General features: G+C 41.4%; 1 protein-coding gene across 12 annotated transcripts in view; it reads right to left on the bottom strand.

Moving 5' to 3' along the window:
- Fbxl4 (F-box and leucine-rich repeat protein 4) overlaps window positions 1-24,172 on the bottom strand; it is a 73,777-nt gene extending 49,605 nt beyond the window's left edge. For 3 of the 12 annotated variants that reach the window (XM_087548831.1, XM_087548834.1, XM_087548837.1), the window contains exons 1-5: window positions 24,040-24,172; window positions 20,760-20,844; window positions 12,366-12,475; window positions 11,051-11,632; window positions 932-1,277 (exon numbers count right to left, since the gene is read on the bottom strand). In XM_087548831.1, coding sequence (XP_087404957.1) covers window positions 932-1,277; window positions 11,051-11,562 — 858 coding nt within the window. In that variant the 5' untranslated portion in view covers window positions 11,563-11,632; window positions 12,366-12,475; window positions 20,760-20,844; window positions 24,040-24,172. 12 annotated transcript variants of the gene reach the window in all.
- Window positions 24,173-24,809: the final 637 nt, after the last annotated feature.

The raw sequence follows: 24,809 nt of genomic DNA, 5'->3' as shown, positions 1-24,809 counted from the left end.
ACCACAGAAGGACTCCCTAAGAAGACAGACACACTGAAAATAAGATTTCAAGCCAGGTATCAGACAAGTTTCTCTAGGAACACTGAGCAGCCTAGACCAAAACTTAAAGAGGTAGAACATAGACTAAGGGCTGGTATACTGGCTAGTTTTGTGTGTCAACTTGACACAAGCTGGAGTTATCACAAAGGAGACTCAGTTGTGGAAATGCCTTCATGAGACCCAACTGTAAGGCAATTTCTCAACTAGTGATCAAGTGGGGAGGACCCAGCCCATTGTGGTTGGTGCTGTCCCTGGGCTGGTGGTCTTGGGTTCTATAAGAAAGCAAGCTGAGCAAGTCAGGGGAAGCAAGCCAGTAAGAAACATCCCTCCATTCCCTGTGCATCAACTCTTGCATCCCGACCTACTTGAGTTCCAGTCCTCACTTCCTTTGGTAATAAACAGCAATGTGGAAGAGTAAGCTGAATAAACCCTTTCCTCCCCAACTTGCTTCTTGGTCATGCAGTTTGTGCAGAATAAAAACCCTAAGACAGCTGGTAAAGATGACTTTCCGGGAAGCTGTGGCTATGAAGTGAGATAAGCATTCACCTATTACTATCCAGTAGAACAGGTATAAACTCAGGCACATACTACTAGACTGAATAATTAAGAAAGGTGAAGTACAAGGTATTATTAATAAATGTACTGGGTTCTTACTGTGTACTGATAGAACAACACAAGTTAATAGTTTGTCCAGAATCTATGAAGTCAATCCAAAATAAAAGTTAAATTCTTTAAGTGTCTTTAGTTTTCCCAAGCCCCAAATCTCTAATGCATCAGATTTTATATGCCTCTCCAATACTACTGTTCTTCTGATACCTGGCAAAGCAAGCATCTGTTTCAGCACTAAAACCCAGTAACACTATATCCAATATTGCAATTATGTTTGGCTTACCTCATATGGTAGTTTATCAAAATACCCGTTACTTGGCCCATCCCCAAGGGTAGCACTGCTAAACTTTTTGTTAAGAGCGTCCATTTCACAGCCGTCCTTCTCTTCATAGTCATCATCTTCTAGATCATTCATGTCTACAAGTGCAGTCTTGAGAGAGAGCAGTGGCTTGTCCTTCGTACCATGTAGCACAACTGCATCTAATTCGGTGTAATAATCCAGAAGAGAACTGTTTACTTCCAGTCGTATAAGGTTTGTGGGGAAATTTATTTGCTTAATACGAGGTTTAAACTGGCGAGCCTGGGAAGCATTCACCTTCGTGGGTCTCTCGGACCAAAGAGTCTCCCATCTGCCAAAGAAAGAAACAGCCTACAGGTTAGGGTGAGATCAAAAGCACTCTTAGTGTACACCCCTACCCCACCAGTACTGTGTGAAATAAAGCAATCTAATGAGGCGAAAAGAACCAAATGCAAGACTCACTTCCACAATATTATTTTTAAAACTAAAACACTCAATGTCAGATCTTTCTACCAAAAGTATTTTTACAAGCCATCCAAAAGTTCTTTGTGTTTTTCCAAAGATTTCACATTGGTTAGAGACGAGAATTAACAGTTAAGGGTATCTAAAGAGTCAAATTCAGTTTGGCAGAACAATAAACCTGGACAAAAAAGAAATACACATAATAAAGCAGATTCTCAGCTAACTCGGCAGCAAAGCTGGTCCTCTTACTTCACAGATGTCTCCTCTTCAGCACTTTTTGTGTTATTGGCCCCAGGAAAACTCAAAACCCCATGTTCTTTCTGTGTGGGAGAGTGTACATGTGCAGATGCACTTGTATGGAGACCAGAGGAGGCAACGAGGTATCATTCCTCAGGCACCACTCACCTTGGTTTTGTTTTGGTTTTGTTACGATTGTCTCCACCTCTGCTCACACTGAGCTGACAAGTATATACCACCATGTCTGCTATGATTTCAGTATGCTTGGCCCTGGGAGAGGCACTATTAGAAGGTATAGTCTTGTTGGAATAGATGTGGCCTTATTGGAGGAAGTCACTTTGGGGTGGGCTTTGAGACCCAGCTGTTTTTCGGATCAAGATGTAGAACTTTCAGCTCTGTCTCCAGCATCAGGCCTGCCTGGATGCTGCCATGCTTTCTGCCATGATGGTAATGGACTGAACCTCTGAACCTATAAGTCAGCCCTAATTAAATGCTGTCCTTTATAAGAGTTGCCTTGGTCAAGGTGTCTGCTCACAGCAATGGAAACCCTAAGAAAATGCCCTTCTGTTTTCACATGGGATCTGGGAATGAAACTCGTGTCTTCAATTACTTTATGGACTCAGTCATCTCCCAGCCTTCAAGCAATGTTTTTCTGTCTTTAAAATGCAGTCATTAAATTTGTCCAGATATTCAGGAAATTGTTTTATATGCCCTTATCCTGAATTGCCATGTTTTATTCTTTTAGTCACATGTCTATCTGTAATATTTAACAAGTATCTAACATATAACAACAGAATATCATTCTCTCCTGTCCTTACGATAGAACCTTCATTTCCCCGTCAAAGAAATTATCCTTACTTTTCTCACAGTAAAGGAACAACTAACTTGAATCTATACTCATGATGTCTTCTCCAGTGAAATGTACAATGTACTTCTATTATTCTCCCATGCCCACGTAAGTCTTCTTATAAAACTTCCCTAAAATTACATAAGATTTTTCATAAATAGTGACACCACATAGTTAACAGTTTCATATAGGCTATAATTAACTACTCTAATATTATTATCAGATATAACAGAGTAAAAGGAGCATATAATTATTTCCTTTGGCTAACAGAGGTCAACTTAGGTTAAAAAAAATGAGATAAATTTTGTTCTGGCTCCTGCCTGGGAAGCAGGTGGGATGACGGCAGATCTTCAGCTCTGCCCCGATTCTCCAAGTCCAGTCCACCAGTTATCTCCAGCTCTGTCCCCACCTGCTACAGCATACCGTGTCCCTGCCCCATCTCCAATGGTCCAGCCAGATCTTCTCCTCAGTTCCCTTCCCCACTACTTTCTGTATTCCAAACCTCACAGGCTCGACTCTGACCAGGGAAGCAGGTGGGCTAAGTGCAGATCTCTCCTCTGCCTCTTCTCTTCTAAGACCAACCCCTAAGTCTCTGTCAGCTCGGCAGCACAACACCTGCCACAGCCTCCTCTCCCTCTTTGCCCCATTCCTGAAGAACTAACCAGATCCTGGCAGAACACCCTACTACCCAGCCCCCCAGCCCCCGGAAAAGGACCCCATCACCTCCTAGTCCATCCCTATTAGAAAGTGTCAGCTCCTAATACCTAAGAAAACATTATAATTACACCAGACTTCTCAATGGAGACTCTAAAAGCCAAATTGTACTACAGAGTTATAGTTATAAATACAGTGTGTTATTGGCATGTGTGCGCGCACACACACACACACATACACATACACACACACACACACACACACACACGCACGCACAAAAGTTACATCAATCAATGAAGTTCCAGACAAATATCTACACACTTATGGAAACATATGGAAACTTGATTTTTGATAAAGAAGACAGACACCCAAAACTGGAAAAAGACAACATCTTCAACAAATGGTGCTGGTCAAACTGTCTGTAGAAGAATCCAAATAAATCCATACATATCACCCTGTACAAAATCCAACAACAAATGGACCAAAGACCTCGCCATAAAACCAGACACCTTGAACTTGAGAGAAGAGAAAGTGAAGAATAGCCTTGAACTCATTGGCACAGGCGACAACTTGAACAGAACATGGTGCTGGAAAAGGAGCCAAGAGTTCTAGCTCAGAATTGTCAGGCAGCAGGAAGAGAACATGCCACTGGGTCTGGCTTGGGCTTCTGAAATCCCAAATCCCACCCTCAGTGGCACACTTTCTCCAACAAGACCATACCTATCCATGGCCACACCCTCTAACCCATTTAAAGTAGTTCTACTCCCTAGTGACCAAACATTCAAATATAGGAGACTTTCAGGCCTTTCCTATTCAAAGCCCATGTGGCATTACTGTTTAGTTAATGATAAGCAAGCTACAATCCACAGAAACAAAGAGGGTAAGTACTGGGTAAGGGACTGGAGTGTGCAGATATCATTAGTAAAGGGAAATAGAACAGAACTGTGAATACATGGGGAGCTGGAAGAAGTGCATTCCAGGTAGAGGAAGAGGGGACAAGGGGAGAATACAGGGAAAGACAACCAAAATTAAGTGTCATTTGAGGAGTAGTATGGAAACCTAATATAGCAGAAATGTTGTAAATATATACATTCACAAAAGTGTAGTGGCTTGAATAGGTTTGGCCCCCATAGACTCATGTATTTGAATGCGTGGCCCACTACTAGGCACTATTAGGAGGTGTGTCCTTGTTAGAGAAAATGTATGACCGAGGAGGTGAACTTTGAGATCCTATGCTCAAGCTTCACTCAGTGTGGAAAAGACCCTCCTGCCTATGGAATATAGTCTCCTTCTGGCTGCCTGCCCTTAAATCTAGATATAGAACTCTCATTTCCTTCTCCAGCACCATCTCTGCCTGTGACTGCCATGCCTCTTGCTATGATGATAATGGACTGAATCTCTGAAACTGTAAGGCAGCCCCAATTAAACATTTTCCTTTATAAGAGTCGCCTTGGTCATGGTTGTCTCTCCACAGCAATGAAACCCTAAAACAGAAGTCCATCTAAATAATATCATGGAATAATGGAGGAGACAGAGTATTAACTGGTCACCTCTTGTTACCAAAGGAACCTTCTAATATCAAGATTGGGTTGCATTTTATTGAGCTGTTGGCCAAAAGAGCCCCACAGGAACCCCCAAACAACCTAGGCTGTTTCCAAGGCAATATTTTGCTTTCACAAACTGATTAGCAGGTCTCATTGCAGAAGATAACACCTACACAACTCACTGAGCATAGAGAAATTGAGCTGGGGCCTACATACAGCCTTCACCCCTATGTTCTAACATCTTTGATACAGGAAGGAGTGCTGCATGCTACCAAAAGAGAAACATAAACACCAAGTTAACCACAACCCCTTTGATCTACAATGGTGTCCAGACCACAGATCTGTTTGGACAATGATGGCACAAAGCTTATAGAAGTAATCAACCAATAACTGATTTGACTTGAGGCCCATTCCAGAGATGGAACCCATATACAACACTGCTTAGAAGTTGGAAGAACTTGAGACTAGATAGCCTAGAAACCTAGGGCAGAACCATATACTATGGGTCTTAAATGAAAGGTATGATAAAAGGGCTCCAATTATACTCATAGATCAGTGCCCAGTTTAGCTTCATGCTAAAGCAGATTGGGAACAAATAAAAATACACAGTCAAAACATGGTGGGGAGAACACATCCATAAATGGGATTTCCCCATCAAACACCTTCCCTTAGAGCTAGAGAACCCTGAGGAAGAGGAGATAGAAAGAATGTAAGAGCCATAGGAGATAGAGGACACCAAGAAAACAAGGCTCTGAATTTATATGAACAAAGCTCATATGAACTCACAGAGACTGAGGCAGCATGCACAGGGCTTGCACTGGTCTGTATCAGATCCTCAGCATATATATGATGGTTTCCAGTTTAGTGTTTTACGGGATTCCTGAGTGTGTGAACAAGTGGATCTCTGATTCCCGTGCCTTCTCCTAGGCTCTTTGCCTTCTGTTGATTTGCCTTCTCCAACTTCAATGCGATAGTTTTATCTTATTGTATATATATTTTATTTTGTTATACTTTTATTATTATTATCTCCTACAAGCCTGTTCTTTTTCTGACTGGAAACAAAAGGGAGTGGATCCAGAGGACGGGGAGGTGGGGAGGAACTGGGAGGCACAGAGGGAGAGGAAACTGTGATCAGGGTGTATTATGTGAGAAAAGAACCTATCTTTAATAATAAGGGAAGAATTTAACTCTCAATAGATACTATTTTAAAACTTGCCTTCCAAAGAGCTTATGGCAGGCAATATAAAAGAATGACCACTGACAGGATCACAAATTGTTTATAGTAATCTCTAACATCAAAGTAGGCCATATCTCCTGATGATGGAATTTATGATTCACTGATTATTAACACTTAGATCTTTAGAATAGTATTTAATAATTCTGTTTTCATTATGTAACACACTATTTCCTTGACCTTAAATAAAAATAAATTAGAGTAAGGCACATAGACACTGAAATAAACAAAAGTTCATAAAACTCAAGAAGAAATCTAAAAAAGGAAGCCACTAATATGTATTCTAATTGTCTTCATATGCCAAAATGGAGCTAAGAAGAGCATAGGACCCCAACCCTGAGAGAAAAGAGTAGGAAAACATGGTCATTCCTATCTTCAAGGTATTTCAAACATGTATGTGATATACAGTGCTCAAACCTAGGCTTCCTAACCCACCCTTGTCCCCATCACAGTCCTCTCAATTTCTAACGGTCACTGGTCTTTCAGGTTGTCAGTATCTTGGCTTCCATACATGAGGAAGAACACGGGGTGCTTGTATTTCTAGGTCAGGTTTATTCCATAACTGAAGAACTCATAATGTCCATTCATTTTGCTGCAAATGGCAAAATTTTATTCTTCTTTATTGTTGGCTAATATGCACTGAGCTACATGCTATATTTACTTTATGAATTCATCTGTTGATGGGCACTGAGCTATTCAGGACAGTGCTGCACTGGACACAGAAGTACAGCTGCTTTGGGAAGGTGATTTTCTTTCCTTTGGATCCACTCAGAAGTAGAATACTCCATGGGAATTCTAGTAAACTCATCCCCAAGGGCATCATACAACACAAAACAAGAAACATTAACAGGGACCCTTATAGTTTCTATAACCATAAATATCACTGCCTTATCTGTTATCTTTAGAAGATTCTCTTCTGAAGATTAAAACAAAACCCATCAAATAGAAGAGCTTGCCTGTGTACGTAAGAGACAACAGTGCAGACCATTAAGTAGAAAGTAACATGCTGCCATTGTGTGAAAGGCCTGGCCTTTCAATTCTGACTTCATGATAAAACTACCATCCCAGGTCTACAAGGTTAAGGGAACCAGGATTCGGCAATTCATGAAATTGCTGCTTAAGCAACTTCTTTTGGCAGAAAATTCTCTCTCCCCATGGCAGCCTCTGCTGCCTGGCTTTCCTAACTTTACTGTGTTATCAAAGTATTTTGAGCACTCAAAAGATGAAACAAATCATTAATCATTATCCCCCCAATAACACAATCCCAGTTTCCTTATTATGACAACAGTTTGTCATTTTCTGCCTTCCTCCTCACCTTCTTTCTCTTGCTTCTAAAGTGTAATCCTGGGCCAGCCTATTTTCTGATCCTCAGCCACAGGTCACTCTGAACCACCTCTTTCCTTTTCCTCTTAAGAAGGCACTAGGCAAAAGGTCAAAAAGACACCAAAATCAATAGAACTGCCTGTGATTTCCTATACTATTGGCTGACAAAATCACAAAAACTATGAAAGCATGGCTTAAATCTTTGAATATTTAAGACTATAGGAAACTCATTTCCTAGATAAAATTCCTGAACGACTCCAACACTCTCTAACTCATTTCAACTCCTAAATGCCACAAAGCTGTTCAATTAAACAAGAGGCAAGAGTCCAGTATAATACAGAGTGTTCCCCCCAGTGAACTAGACTATGGGGGGAGGGCGGCAATGGGGGGAGGGTTGGGAGGGGAACACCCATAAGGAAGGGGAGGGGGGAGGGGGATGTTTGCCCGGAAACCGGGAAAGGGAATAACACTTGAAATGTATATAAGAAATACTCAAGTTAATAAAAAAAAAAAAAAAAAAAAGACAGAGTGTTCCTTAACTACAAGGAAAGAGAATGTACCTTGTTGCAAACATACAAAGATACACACATGACTGTAAAATTGTTCTTCAGTCGAGATTCATGCCAACTGGATATAAGTGGTAGTAATTTTGTTGATAAATGGTATTGCTCTTTCATTTGACTTCTACTGCCTGTATATCAAGCAAAGTAAATGATCTGTCAATTACCATATAACATAGTTGGCAGAAGCTGCCTCCTTTCTCCCTCTCATGGCCCCTGCTCTCTTGTATTTGTCCTCCAGACAGTCCTGCTTTGTTCCATAGGACATTCCTCTGCAACCCTGTTAACAAAACCACTAAGCAGCATGCAGTCAGGTTTGTTAGTCCCCCTTCTAGTCCTACAGGACATGCTAGAGACTGACAGGTAGTCAGACTGGAATAGGAGACTGAAACCACACTGAATTGTACCTTTCTCTTCTGAGTACCCCCTCTCCTTATGGTATCTCCCAGAACAATACCACAGTAAATAACTACACACGAGTAGGAATCTTCCTGTAGCTTCTGGAAAATCAGTGCCAAGACAGCTCTGATACATCAAATTCTAGAAACCTGTCTCTAGTCCAGACCTTAAACCAATCTTCTGAGGTTCACAGCCCCTAATGGAATTTAGGCTTTTCTCTCTTCAACACTGACCTAAGAAGGAAGGTGTTATCCTTCTCCACTTTTCCTAGCCATCCTGCTGGAGCCACCCTCAACCCTGAGTGAATTCACTTCCTTGAGGAAACCACTCCATCAGCCTTCCCAGAGCCACAGACATATTAGGTTCCCCCCAGCCAGTACATGTCCCTTAAAATGTCACAATCCACTTTGAGGATGGTTTATAGCTCAGAACAAAAGCCATCTTTGTGTGGTTCTCTGTTTTGTTCCCAACAGAGAAGGGATGTCCAGTGAATGTTTCCCACTGCCTAAGGAAACTCAGCAAAATGTTAACAGTTACTGAATCTAAGCAGAGTAAGAATCTTTCATCTTCCTTCCAGATCACACCTTCTCTGTAGCTCACCATAGTAAAACTTAAAAATGCCTTCTTTGCACTACGTAATCCCAGCACTGGGAGAATGGAGGAGGGGGACTGCTGTGAGTTCCAGGACAGCTTGGGGGTGTTTCCAAAAACCAAAACTAAACAAAGTTTCTTACACTGTAGGAACACATATTTATCTGACACCTTTTCTCTTAAAATATATTGGTGTTTTCCAAGGAATAAAGCTAAAAATCAATAGAGCAAATCAGAAGCATCTACAACTTAAGTTTTAAAATTACGCAATCAAATCAACTGTGCAACAGTTACGTGGACTCAGAGGAAAGGCTGTGTGTGTGTCATAAATCTCGAATCTACAGTGTTTACGGTGTTTAAAATGTGGATTACTTTATAAGAATGATAACTAACGACAGGATATTATACATAATTCGCACATGAGAAAAGATCTTGTCCAAATACCTGTTGTTTTGTTTTGTTTTGTTTTTTACCTTTCAGGAAAGGAGTCTGTATATAAGATGATGGTTTTGTGTTTTTAATAATTCATTAACAACACTGTACACAATAAATTATCAAAGCAATTTCCAGCAATAGTAGAGCCGACCTCTGTACTTGCTCCTTGGCAGGACTGGAATATGCTCCTTGGAAGCAAGCACAGAGAGGCAAGCCAGCGGTGTGCTGGGAGCTGCCCTGGGCTTCACTTCTCCTACACTAGCATCTGGGGTCCCACACTTCAGATACCTGTCAAAGGTGCCTACGAGCCACTGCCGACTGGAATAAGCTCACAGGGCAAAGGTTCTCATTATGTACATTGTTGATGTATCCTTAACAGGTAAGAAAAACACCCAGTACATGAGAGACACTAAACTGTTCAATGAATGAGTCACTTAAGAGTAACATAAAGGTCTAAGCTGGAGAGGTCAACAAGTCACAGAGGAACAGACAAATGACCAGATAATCAAAGGAAAGGGATATATAAATGGTGCTGACATATAGGAAGTTATCCAACCTCAGAGACAGCTAGAGAATCTTAATAAGTATAAAGAACATGTTCACCAAATTACAAAACTATGAAAAGTATTAACATTGTGAGTATTTCAACAAAGTGTGCCCATATTTTCGCTTCTTGTGGAAATATAATCAGGTACAAACCCTTCAGAGGGAAGTCTGGCTCCATACAAATATGTACCTCCTTGGCCAAGCAATTCTTCTGGGGGTGTCGATCTCACACAGACTTACAGAAGAGTAAAGTGACGTATGGTGACTTTACTCTGTACGTTAATGTTTATAATGGCAGAAGACTAGCAGAAGCTAAGCAGCTATCGGTTAAGGCATATTTATAAATAGGACACACAGACTGGACATATTACATGAAGCCACAAGAAAGAAACGACCGGAAGTCTGTCTCACTGCTTCATAGTGAAAGGAATCAGCTACAAAACAACCAGAGCACTGGTTATGGTATGGATGAAGAAAAATACTGTATTTATTTGCTTATATCTACAAGGCTATGGAAATGACACCAAGAAAACTTTGTAAGAGGTTAGTACCTTTGGGTGAAAAGGATGGGTTGCAGGCACATGGGAAGGACATGTATGCATGGCTGCATTTCATAACTTTAGACTGCTGGCCTACGTGATCATACCATCCCCCAGAGAAATGTACAAAAGCAAGAGTCATGGGGCTGCTCTACAGGTTAATGATGTAAACAGACTTCCAGGGGGAACTCAGCAATTCGTTAATACTTAGCATGTATTTTCAGATGAACACACTGACTATGAAAGCATTCACCTAACATCAAGGCTAATCTCCTAAGGACCTCTCAACAGCTTCACTCTCCAGGAGTATCTTGACTTGTTCTTAAAAGTATTTTAAAACAGTTAGCATGATGTTGGCTTTAAAGTAAATTTAGAAGTCCTGATATTTAATGACATTGCAGATTGCACCACGTCCCCATTACCTTAAACTATGCCTTTCATTTATGGTAAATTCTGTGACAGGAAAACAACATACTCTATGATTATAATGTGAGGTGTTTTAGGAAGAAAGTACACATTAAATTTTCATGTGACTGATCTCTCTTCTTCATCAGGACATTAAGAAAAGAATTCTCAAAATCAAAGCTATCTAAGTGGCTTAAGATTGGTGCAGCCAATAAGAAAGAAGAAAAACAACAAAACAAAGCAAAACAAAACAACACCTCCAGGGCTAACACAGCTCGACCTTCCATCCACATGACCCGGTCATTAAAAATGAGAAAATGAGTCTTACCTTACTTCTGCTGGAGGATTTGGGGAGTAGGGATTTGCCGAGCAGGCCAGAATTCTGATGACTGCTCCAGGATGGTAGGTCTCCAGCACATAGACAGCTGTGGGATACACTTGTTGCTCAAAAGTCAGTTCCACATAGTCCTGGCTCTGAAAACTGGACGGCGTTCTTCTGAATGGCAAGGATGCACTAGGACACTGATCCCACCATGTTCCGTAAGTTCGAAACACAGCCGTCTGCGTGAAGTCGCCAGAACTTGGGAAGACATTTGGTACACCTGCCAAATTCCACATGGTATAGGACATGCTGTTCTCGCTGCCGTAGTGGGAACTGAAATCCACCACTTCCTTAGCATACTGGACCACCTCTGCATTGAGAGGGGAAGTCCGGCTGTTTGATACTATAGTCCTATGGCTGCTCATCATATCTCCTCTCGTAGCTGTCCTGGCTCGACGCCGAAGGCACATATAATAAAACATGGTCAGAACTGTTAACATGGGAAACACTGGTGACATCTAGTCGTGAATTATGAAGCTTCAAAAGGTCAGGTGTCCTCGGTGAGATGCATGAACTCTGAAGGATGGTCTACAAAATGAATGGCTTGGTGAAGTAAAATAATTTAAATAAGCAAAAAAAAAAAAAGGGAATGAAAGGAGAAGAAAAGAAAGAAATGCATGGATACAGCAACAAAGAGGAGTCATCCCCAGTGTCATTTCCCAAAATGAAATCTGAAAATGTAAGTTTTCAACTATAAATATGATCTGTGGCACAAACAATGTGCCTAATATAATTTGTAAGAAACTAACATATATAAATTCATGCTAAAGGGAGAACAAATAGCTAATGTAAGGCAATGGAAGACGTATGAATCTAAGTCTTATTTTATATAAAATAACCATCACTCAAGAAATATCAACTGCTTGGACTTTTAAAATTAAAGTTATTTAAAATATGTCATGGACTAGTAACACATTACCTTTACCTCAAATCATCTCAGGCACTGGCATCCTTTCACACTTTCAGGAACACTCCTCTATTGCTAGGCACAGCAAGCACCTTTACCTGCCGAGCCAACACCCTGGTCCTATGATTCCCTGTGGTTAATTAGTTGATTTTCCCAAACATGCTATGTACAGATTCCACATTATGGAAATACAGTTTTTCAAGATGACAGTTAATTAGACCAACGAAATTAACTGCCTTACATATCACAGATCAACAGATGGCATTTAATCTATACCCTTAGAGCTATTTGTTAAGGCACTTCTCTGCTTCCTGGCATCTGATTTGTTGCCACACACTCTTAGGAATCACTCACCCCAGCTCGAAGGGTCACGTGACACACTCGGGGAACGCAGGAGCTGGTACCCATGCACGTGTCTGAAACACGCATACTGCTTTCGCCTACAGATGCTGAAATGAGACAGCCTGAAACAGAGTTTAAACAAACATTTTTAATAGAAAAGTGATGAGATCGAAAGCATAAGATAATTTAAAAATGAAACTTTCCAATTGGGCTATATTTGTCAGAATCTGTGGACAATCCTGAATTAATAATTTTTTTAATTTGCTTATCAGAATTTGATTAAAAAATATAACAAACCGTACTAAACCTATTGTTTTGCTTCAATCTATGCCTGAAGAAATATTTTAGGAGAGCCAAACAGTGTCTTTACATTTCTGGACTAGTTTGTAACCTTCAACAGTCAAGAAGACCCCAAGAGGCCACTGTTGTTTCAAGCCATCTCTACTAATTTACTGTTGTTAAGTTAGTAAAAAGACCACTGCTTGTCAACATGAAGAGGGAAACTAAACGTTTATTTTAATCTCGTAATGTCCTGCCTCTAACTTCTTCTATGCAGAAAAATACAAAACTCTCTCCACACACACACCCTTTTTTTTTTTAAGTACAGCAATGGTGTAGCCTCCAAAACTTGAGCACTAAGATTACAAACTATGATCTGTATTAATCCCAACCTCCAATGGCTGTTTCTGAAATACAAGATACATTCTACATTCCTTATATTAAGGCTTTTCACCAGCCAGACAGCACTTCTCTGGCAACCTAGAGAACCCAGTTCTAACCCTTACATTTTACTTCATGTCTCAATACTCTTCTTATTGACCCATGTTGCCTGTCAGCATGCAAGCTTACGCTCTGACGCCAAATGGTCCTGCATTTGTCTCAGAAATACTTTTAGCAGGGTTTATACTTAGGAATACATTTTTTTGTGTGTGAAATACTGAGCCCAGGCAATGGTCTTCATTTCTTAATATGTGGCTTCATGCATACTGTGTTTGTCACCATGTTGATAGAAAGATGAGGTAGAACAAAACCAAAAGAGCTTGGAATAATCTAAAAATACACAACAGCATCTTCTGCCCTTGTATGCCATCCTGGTCTAAACACATTGAGATGCTATATAAAATTCTAGCCAGTACAATAATAAAGGGTTAAGTGTAAAACAAGTGTAGAGAATGCACACTCGTGAGAAACAGGAAAATCTGGAGTAGAGGATACCCACTGGACCTAACCTGACTCACAGATTTACATTATTAGCCAGAATGGTTATAACAGAACACACTAACAACCAGAGAGAAAATTACTAATCCAACAAGCACAGGGAATGTTGGTAGAACCTTCATGAAGCTCAAAAAAGAAGGAATCCTGTCCATGGAACCAGAGATAACAAACTGGTTCGCTCACCAGAAAACTACACGCACAGTGTCAACTCAATCAGGCATATGCTGTGCACACGGCCAAATTTACACCATTTACAGCTTGGAATTCCACTCACCAGAGGGAAAAAAACTGGAAAAGCAAACTAGTTTCAAACTAGGAACATTACGGACATGGTAGGCACAAATGTGAAGTCTCTTTGTAAAGATGTTTCCACAGAGGAAAAAAAAAACCCAAACCCTTTCTGAAGACTCATGCATGCCTGTGAACCCAGCCACTACAAAATGAACCACAAAGGGGTCAGCTGCTGAAGAGCTGCTAGAAGTTGCACCCTCTGGGGCAAGGAAATTTAGAACAACTAGAGTAAGACCTTGTGGTGAAAGGTAGTGAGGCATGCAGGGAGGAAAGCCATGTGCCACAGGAGAGCACTTTGGTCAAAAGGACAGTCAGACATTGCCTCTTACTCCAAATTAAGCTCCCACTTCATTTCTCAAAACCGTTACTCAGAAAGCAGTGTAATGGAACCTAGGAAACATCTTCAAAAAGGGGTATCTTCATTAATGTCAGTCCTCACAATCATTCTTGGCAAAAGGATCTCAGCTAGCTTTTACTATTGCAGATTACAGGATACCGTAAAAACCAATGAGCCTGTCATATGGGCAACAGTATTTTTGAGCTGTGTAAAAGCTAAGTAAAATTTGCATTAAGGAATACATGTAAAAACCTGAGTTATATATTGTGAATATATGTTATATGGTGAAGTTTCTTCAGATTGGAAATGTAAAATGGAAATTTTGTTTTCTTCAATTCTGAATAAAAAGAATCTCTAGTTAATTTTTGTAAAATTAAGCTTGAAACCTAGAATACTATAGTAGTGCAAAAAGAGTGATTATAAAATGTACCTTTAGGGAGAAATTTTCAAGCTCACACAAAAAGCTATTGTAAAGACTCTTGCAGCATATAAAAATAGGACTTTGCAGCTATTAAGCCAAAGTTGGCAAGAGAGTGACCTTCAGGTTTAGTTACTACTTAATTCAATTCCTTATCAATAGTGATTATGAGGCGAGAAACTGTGGGGTCTCCACAAACAGCCATCAGAGGACCAATGATCATGAGTCAAGAAGGAAATGTCATTCAACACAACTCCATTAGTTGCTTCAAACTTTCAGAGTCTGGCACTGGCCAGTTTGCTGTAGAGATATTTAAGGACAGTAGGACTTTGGGTAAGGTTTTCTGACAACACCTGTCTCAAATCCATGTGGGCAGAAGAGCTCAGGGTGGAACTACAGCGAAACTCTTTTGCAAAGGTCACCTCTTCTATAAAGATGGGTTTTATTGCTCAAGGGCCTAGGATCTGGTGCGATCTGTCACAGACAGTGTAGAGCTATAATGTACATGTAACACCTCCCCTAAGGATGAGCTCGATTGACTGAGAAACAAAGCTAAAGATAAAGGTCTAGGGAGGGAGAGTCTGGGATAGACAGTAGTCTGGGGATTCAGGTGTGGCCCGGCCCTAAAGGTAGCACCAATCGCCATAACTGCATCCACTCTCACTTCCGGGTGAGAAACAGGTACACATCCCTTTGTTGAAGAAAGAAGCCTGTGGGCTTAGCATTCCTGGTTTCCCTGGTGCTTATTTATAAGCACATAGACCTTATGCCCTCTACAAGAAACTCCCAGGACACAGCAAACTTTATACAAGTACAAACAAGGAACACAACGTAACTACCTTGAGAGTTACCTTGAGTTGTACCTTGAGACTCTCATACTCCTTGGGAAGCACCTTGTTATACAATATGGTTTTATTATAATACAGTTTTATTTTTCAATCACATCTTTCCTATTATAAAGTGCTTGACTAACTTAAATAATACAATTACATACAAAGCATTAACAGTAGAGAAGAGAAGTCAAGAGAGATTCAAGGGAGGATATATGTTTACCATGCAAACCAGAGGTAAGATAGGAGTCAATAACGCAGAAAGAAGCTGGATAGCAGGAGAGAGATCTAGGAAGCCTGTCTAGGAGAGAGATAAAGGGGACTTCAGAACAATAAACAAAAAGTGGAGTCAGAATGATCCACATGCAGAACAATACAAGAACCTGGAAAACAAGTTTAAAACTCTAAAGTAGATTCTCAACTTACAGGAAAGTGGAAAAATCTAGGAAAACAGAAGATGCAGACAGTAAAGCACAGACAGTGGAAAAAGCAGGTCGCCCAAACCACTTAAAAAGCCTCCCAGAGATGTGGCCCTAAGGGACAGAGAGAAGGGGTGGCTAGCAGTCCGTAGTAGTACCAAAGGCAGCCGCAGGTATGACGTGGGAACAAATCATGAAATGATCGATGCCTATCATTTCCGAATGACTGAAATGCATCAAGAAATGCTAGTAAGGAAAGGACTTCAGGGTTCAATCTAGAAATCCAAATGTGAACAAAAGGTCGCAAGAGTGGAATTATATTTGAATATGGTTCATACTGCACTCAACTAGCTGAATTTAAATTAGTTTCAACATTTATCCCTGCCCCTTCTAGCTGTGTACAGTAACACATATCCCTATATCCTCTCTGCTTTTCTAGGAACTTCTTTTTCCTCTCCTAGGTTCTCTTCCTCTTCCTCCTCAATTATATAGAGAAAGAAAATGCTCAAAGAAGGGTTTGGGTACAACAGGTACAACAAAATTCAACCCCATTAGCACCTGTCTTCCCCTCCCTTCTTTTCCAGTCTCCCCTACGCCCCATACTGAGACCCATGCTCCTGTCCGCCCTCGCACTGAGTGTCCATGCCTGTTATCTTCAAGTCCTCTGCTGAGGTATGGGTGGCTATGCCTCCTTCCTCTCAGCCAAGGTCCATTTGAGGATATATTGACCATTTATGTTCCCTTGACTCTCTTAGTCCTATTTCTCACCTGCAAAGATGTTTCTTTTACAACAGATTATGAGTTCCTCAAATTCAAAGAACATATCCTATTTTAACTATGCCTGATAAAGAATAAGCCAATACGAACTCAATAAACATTTCCTGTTTATATAAATTTACCACAAAAAGAATAATAAACAACCTTAAAATAAACGTAGAAATGAAATCAGTGAGTCCTCAAGACAAAGTTCATAAGAAAAAGAAAAGGTCTATATCTTGATATGAAGAAAAAGGAGGAAAATGGATAATAAAACCTGAAACACAATAGGCCAGAATTAAATGCACGAACTTCCCTGAAGCTATCCAAGGAGGAATAGTATACATATTGAAATTTTACTGTTCAAAGAGAATGTCAAAAAGGGGCAACTTCTGCTAGTACAAAAGCAGTCCTGAATACATAAAAGAGACTTGACTCTGGCCACAAAGGAACTCTGATTGAAATTAAAGAAAGAGTCATGAAAGATATGATTGGAGAAGCAAAAGACAGCTATTTTCTCAAATATGAAACAGCTTTAGCACTCCAAATCTGTGCTAAGGACATGAGCTGATTGTGGAGAACCAGAAGAAACACAAATGTAAAAGTTCTCACAGAGAGAGGGGAAACTGGGTGGGAGAACGAGTACTAAGAGCTAAGACAAGAGACAAACCAAGACAAGCCTATGGGGTAAGAGTACACAGCAAGGTTAATGCTGTCCTGGAACCAGGTATGCTATTGAGTAGCAAAGCACAAGTTAGCAAAAGCCTAGCTTCCTTTATCACAATTATTTACATTTTAATTCTATACGCTTACAACATATGGAAAAACATATAGCACAGCAAAAACGATATGAAGACAGTATCTTAAACCTTCAGTGCCTCTCTTCCCCTAAGTTTATGCTCCACTTAATCCATCTTCTTGTTGGTTTGTTTGCTGGTAGCGGGCAGTGGCAGAGATGACTCGGGCATTAGGAGTGCGCATCAGGGTTAGGGATTTAGCTCAGCGGTAGAGCGCTTGCCTAGTGAGCGCAAGGCCCTAGGTTCGGTCCCCAGCTCTGGAAAAAAAAGAAAAAAGAAAAAAAAAAAAAGGAGTGTGCACCACTCTTGCCTGGACTGAAGTTAAGTTCCCAGCATTCTTCTTAGATGGCTCACAACCGACAAAAACAGCCCTCTGTGGCCTCCAGGAGCACCACACTAGTGTACACAAATCCACACACTCAAACACACACACACACACACACACACACACACACACACACACACACAATTTAAAACAGAATTATTTTTTAAATATCTTAAGAACAAAAAGATTTTCTTTAAAGATTCCAACAAGACTGCAATGCCCCTGCTCCTGCTCCTGCCCCTGCTTCAATAAGGCTGTGTTGGAGGCTTAGATGCCAGCCTCTAAGTACCATAGGAGATATTTGAGCCTGTAAGAGGAGAGGTCTACTGAAAAGAGATCATCAGAGAGAAGGAGTTGAAGAGAACATGGGGACCCTGGCTCCTCCATGACTCCCAACTTCTATGAGGTGAACGGGCCTTCCTCACACGCTCTGCTATAATGTTCTATGCCCCCATTGTCCTAGACAACAGAGATAAGTGACCATGACAAGAACCTCAAAACTCCTGACCCAAAATAAACCCTTCCTGTTCTTGAATGGATCCTCAGGTATCTGTTATAGTGACAGAGCCTGATAAACACAGGCTCCAATGCAGAATATATAGGGGAGTTCTTTAATGGACCAATGGAGAAAAATGATTCCCATCCAGTTTTGAAAGCAGGGAACCCACATGATAGAAAATTGAAAGGAATGGGGAAACTCTCCCAGTTTTCAAAGTATCCCCTAGAGACAGTAGGGATGTGATCCAAGGAGTCTGGGCTAGGGCCTGATCTCCGGAAGTCGGGTATCTTGTGAGAAAGTGGAACATGCAGGAGACTGGATTCACACCTAACTAAAATGAAGAATACTAATGGTTACTTTGCAGAATCGACTCTCATTCCCATTTCCCCAGGATCCTTTAACAAGTACATCTAAACTTCCAAAACACTTCACCAAACTCATTTAATTTAGTTAAAGAATAGAAAAGGGGATCTTTTTTTTTTAAGGAGAGCTGAAGGATGAGCTGAATGGTTATTTTCTGGGGTACAGATATGGAAGCTTCTTTCTGCCCACCATGCTGTCTGGCACAGTGAAGGTGTTGGTAACCACAGGCTACCAGACAGACAGAGTATCTTACAGATGTATGGTATCTACATTTAACCATTTCCTTCACTGTCTCATCATGGACAAGAAAGATTATACAGAAAAGACGGAATTTAGAAGCACTCTGAATTTTTTTAAGGCATAAGAAAACAGGTTGATTTTTTTCAACAGTTTCCTATATCTTTCCTAAGTCATATTTAGTATGTTTCTTTGGCTGAAAAAAGTAATTAGTAGATTAATTTGTATTAATTTTTATTATTTATTTTATTTATTTACATTTCAAATGTTGTTCCCCCTTCCCGGTCTCTCTCCACAAATGCCCCATCCCATCTCCCCTCCCCTTTGCCTCTAAGAGCGTGCTGTCCCACCCACCCACTCCCACCTCACTCCTCTAGCATCCCACATCTCTACAGCAGCAAGCCTCCACAGGACTAAGCGCATGCCCTCCCACTGAGGCCAGATAAGGCCATCCTCCGCTACATATGTAGCAGGAGCTACAGACTAGCCCATGTATGCTCTTTGGTCAGTGTCTTAGTCTCGGGAGCTCTGAGGGGTCTGGTTAGTTGATACTGTTGTTCTTCCTATGGGGTTGCAATCTCCTTCAGCTCCTTCAGTCCTTCCCCTAACTCTTCCATTGGGGTCCCCAGGCTCAGTCCAATGGTTAGTTATGAGTATCTGTATCTGTCTCAGTCAGGTGCTGGCAGAACCTCTCAGAGGACAGCCATGCCAGGCTCCTGTCTGCAAGTACATCTTAGCATCAGCAATAATGCCAGGGTTTGGTGTCCACACACAGGATGAGTCCCAAGGTGGGGCAAGAACCCTGAATTTGTAACACACACACACACACACACACAAAGAGAGAGAGAGAGAGAGAGAGAGAGACTTATAGGCATACAGACACATACACTTAACTAAAATCTAGGGATGTGAGGTTGAAGACAAAGAAAAGAAACAGCATCCCCAATTGTTAAAGCCACACTAACTATACACATTTAATTTACCCAAATACTATCTATCCATTTCTGTACAGCAGAGTACATTCACTCCGCTTTCGGGTTTTGGGGGGGGGGGTTGTTTTGTTTTGAGATTTACAGATAACTTATCTAGCAAAAATTCATGTGCAGTATCATAGATCTCTACTGACTAAAATGGCATAACTCTTTTAAATTCACTCTGGGTCATAATTTGCATTCCAAGAAAATTATTAAATTACATTAAAATTATATGAGTTTCAAGAAAAATATAATCAAGATATTTATATAGCAAATGCTCTTAGAATCAACTTTCAAAGAGGCAGTAAGGACTGAAGAGATGGCTCAGTGGTTAGAATACGTACTGATCTTCCAAGGACCTGACTTCAGTTCCCAGCAGCCAGCCCAGGCTGCTCTCAACTGCCTATAACTCCAGCTGCAGAGGAAGAATCAGACATCCTCTTCTTGCCCCTGCAGGTACCCACACACGGGTGCCAGACACACAGCAATACACATACATACAAATGAAAATTAAAGGAAACAATACTGAGAAAAATACTAATGGCTTGTCAAATCTTAATGGCCCAATATATAAAAAATTATAACAAGTCAATAAAAGAGGATCCCATAAAAAATAAACAAAGGGTATATGGTACATAACGAAAATTCAAATGATGAGAAAAGAAATAGCTACTCAACCTTATCAATCATGCCATATTAAAACAATAGAAAGATAGCATTTTTCATCCCCATGCTACCAAATGTAAAAAGTGACCGTTATCTCAATACGGCGTTCAAGTGTATTTCTGCATGTCTCAAACAAAAGCGTACTGACGTTTACAGCAAATGGCCTTGGTAGATATGGAATTCTCTCTAGGGATCAACAGCACAGTTCTGTTAACTATCTAGGAAAATAACCAGCATGTCTCCATCTTCAGCCAAAAGACAGGAATGTTTACTTACAGCTCACTATGAAAGACTCAGGATTCTCCCCCTTTAACACAGCTGACTGCAGGTGCTAGTGTCATGTGGCCATTGTCATATCACCCTGTGGGCAGCACAAAATGGCATAGTCTGACAGTGCTTTGATTCTGATCCAGGTGCCCCAGGCCTTCCAAAATTATCCACAGACTCTTGGCTTCTAAGTAGGACTTAATCACAAACTTGTAACCATTCTTGACACAATATGACAAAAGCAGCATTATAAATTGTTTCTATTGAGTGCTATCGAGCTTTTTAAAAATTTACTGTTTTAGATTTATATGTTTTATTTTGTGTTTTTTGAGTATTTTGACTGCATGTATGAATGTATACCATGTGCTTGTCTGGTGTCTACAAAGGTTAGAAGAGAGCACTGGATCTCTTGGAACTGGAGATACAAGTAGTTGTGAATGCTGGGAACCAAACCCAGGTCCCCTGCAAAAGCAACAAACACTCTTAAGCACTGACCCATCTCCTAGTCTCCTTATCAACAGTCATATTAAAGGATGCTGTGAAGGAAACCCTGCAAAAGTAAAAGTTATAAGTACTCTTTCACCCAACAGTGTAATCATTTGCACCAAGAAAATAAACAAATATGCAAATATATACAATAATGTCCTTCAATCACCAGATGTTTTGAAATCCCACTGTGGTCCATGGATAGCAGAGAATCCTAGGTAGATTATGCTGCTTTCTATATAGATGCACGCCCCATACATGCATAATCATAAGGGAAATATTTACTGGCTGGCTTCTCTTTGACCTGCTTGGATTTCTAAACTCAGTATTCTTGAGCCAAATTTGGCAACATTAAATTAAAAATAAAAAAGGTTACTTGAACACAGCTGATCTGATAGCCCGGTCTGTTACTTAATATGTAATGGGCGTATGGTGTTTTGCTGGACTAGAAAAAGATATAGTTCACAGATCAGGAAGGGATGCACTTTCATCACACTACTCAGAATAGCACGGGATTTAAAACCTACAAACTGTTTACCCTTGGAATTTTCCACTTAATATCTTCAAACTAAGACTAATTGACACCAAGCAAAGAGACATAGGAAACAAGAATAAGCTATTTACATGCAGAAATGACCCAGTAATTTCACCTGTAGCAGAAATAAATGTGTACTATTCTAAATACCAAGAGAAGATTGGTTTAACGTTAGGTTGCTCCTACAGTAATGAACCAAAAAGGCCTTTAAAAGATAAGATGTCATTCTATATAAAAACACGCTCACCAGTGATTATTACTAAGTGGAAGCTTCAGAAAGCTATACCACAGACTATGTGAAACACACTTATACACATTTCTATCAGGAAAGAACAAAATACTAAGCAGCGAATATTATTTACATATCTACTATATCAACACAGGAAATTGATTCTGTTTGGGATACCCTGTTGGAATGATGAAACTCAAAGAGATATCTGAGAGGAGCAATGAGTTTACCTGGGTTGAAAACAGGGATAGAATGTTAGCACTGATAAAGACTGACTTGACCCTACACACATGAAGACCATCGCAAGACATCAACAGATGTGCAGACTGAGAATCAGCTTCTGTGTGGAGTAATTCTACAGGGTGAACTGAGTGAGCAAAATGAGGGGTTATTTAAGAATGTCCACTAATTCAACTGGCCAAAGGGGAGACAAATTTACAAATCTCAAAAACTGACAAGGCATTTTAGGGGGAAGGACAAGACACAGGGAATTCAACTGGGTACAGTGCCCAGCTCTCAGCAGCCAGGGGCAACAAAATCTCTAAGGGAGCCCAGCCGAGAAATATATATATATATATATATATATATATATATATATATATATGAGAGAGAGAGAGAGAGAGAGAGAGAGAGAGAGAGAGAGCGCACTCCAGCTCAACAAACACTCAAATGCAAAAGAAATCCAATCTGGCCCCAACTAAATGTTCATTACAAAAATATTCAGTGATGTTCACAATATGCCAGACAAGGTTCAAATCGTCACACGCTGTAAAGCTGGAGTAACAAGAGCAGCATGGCATTACCCCAGGAAGTAGGTCGCTCCTATCAGTTCAGAAAGTCTCAAGAACACATAGACACAAGTGTCCACCATATACCAGCACTTGTCAGGAAGAACAGAATTCAACAAATTATGGTTAAGCCACTAGCTAATAATAACCAAAAAGGTACAGCTTTATTTTTCCCACACCAAAACAGCAAACCATTGGGCACGTGCACGGAGGAGGGGTGGGGGTTATTCACAATGCACGTTCTTAAGGTCAAAGAGGACTCCAATGTTAGAGCAAAGATGGCAAATATTAACTCCTCCAAACTGAGAGGACTGGGTAATAAGACTGTCTTGACAAGGAAAGACCAGGAAGCTTCTATTCGACGACCATATTTGGAAGTGAAACATCAGCTGTAAACAACACTGTAAAACAGCAGCAATGAGACCAAAAACAACCAAGGTCTTAGGCCCTGACCACTCTGACTTTGAAAGCAAAGGCAGAACAGGGTTCAAAAGAGCCAAAACTTGGGGCAGGAATTTTTAAAATTGGTACTCACGTCTGGAAATAATGGAATTCAATGAATACTCAAGGCTGTCTATTATTTAGAGCCACCAAGTAAGACTGAACTTCCACCCAAGAACTTACTCCAAGATACAGGAGTGCGAGGGACCCTATATTCACTATCGCTAGGACAAGAGTGTGCAAGATAAGCAGTGTGCCTGTCTTAGAAACTCAGACCAGAGAGTGTGCGCAGGAAGCAGAGGGAGCGGGTGGCTCCCAACAGAGCAGACTAGTGGGCCACAGCCAGCTAACTTCCTAATCCTTTGTGGATTGCAAGTAGAATTGAATCCCAAAAGCTCTGGGACTAGGAGCACTTGGGAAACAGAGGAAATGCAAAACCAACCCCAGCGCAAAACATAGTGACAAGTGGCTGGGCCCACCCCAGACCATGGAAAGAAGGCTGCAGCCTGGCATCTCGTGGCTTGAGCCTGCTTGGACAGAAACCTTCCCGCGTGAGAGGGAAGTCACGGTTGCGCAGCCTGCAGGCCGAGTGTCCGCAGCTCGCCGTGAGCGCGTCAGGCCCAAGAGAGCCCGGACAAGAGACGGCCGCACCCGCGTCCGGTCTCCGCCTGCACAGCAGCACAGCACCATAGGCACGCGTGGGCCCAGAGCCTCCGCCCCGCGCTCCCCAGAGTGGCGCGCGCCCGGCCCCGCCCACGCCGAGGGGGACGTCGAGACCTTGAGGAGGGAGGAAGGAAGAAAGCGCCGTACCCTGCAGGGTCCGGGACTGGGCGAGCAGAGCTTCGCCACAAGCCCGCAGCGTGGGCAGCAGGAGGCTGCTCCCAGTATCCCGTGCTGCTGCCGCGGCGGCGAGCCCGGCCCAGCGCGACCCGGAAGGAAGACCGAGGCCCGGAGGCGGGGCGGGGCCTGGCGACGACGAGGCGGGGCCTGGCAAAGGGCGGGGCCAGGGCCAGGCTGGCTGCTACCGGACTGCTTGTCTTTTGAGCTGCTTAGCAAAGCCAGTGGTGGTTTAGAAATGGCCCATTTGCTCCAGAACTGGCAGTGGGTGGCAGAACCTTTACACTACTCGTCCTTCCAAAGATAGCCCTCCAAAACTAATGTAGTTCTGCTGAAGCTTCTTCGGACTTGGTGACTTAACCCAAGTATTATGCAAAAAGCCCTTCAGCACTTGAGCAGTAGAATGAGAACTTCTAGGGCAGTAGAAGTTCTCAGCAGGCCAATACACCAATTAATTAACAAATTCTTCAGCCCGCAGAAACAAACCTTCAGGCTCATATTCACCCGACCACCTGTGATGAAGATGCTGTCAAGGGTCTCCCTTAGTCTCCATTTCTTTTCAAAGGAATCTTTCTTTGGCTGTCGTTACATTTGCCTTTTCAGAAGGTTTCCACTAATGACAAACTTTAAGATTTATTTTAATTTTTTATTAATCTCTCTCTGTGTGTGTGTGTGTGTGTGTGTGTGTGTGTGTGTGTGTGTGTGTGTGTGTGTCCTGTTCACGTGCATGCAGGTGTTCAGAT

Source organism: Rattus norvegicus, chromosome 5 (genome assembly GCF_021556685.1).
Source record: "Rattus norvegicus strain SHRSP/BbbUtx chromosome 5, alternate assembly SHRSP_T2T, whole genome shotgun sequence".
NCBI lineage: Eukaryota > Metazoa > Chordata > Mammalia > Rodentia > Muridae > Rattus > Rattus norvegicus.
This window is presented reverse-complemented; position numbering and strand designations above follow the sequence as displayed.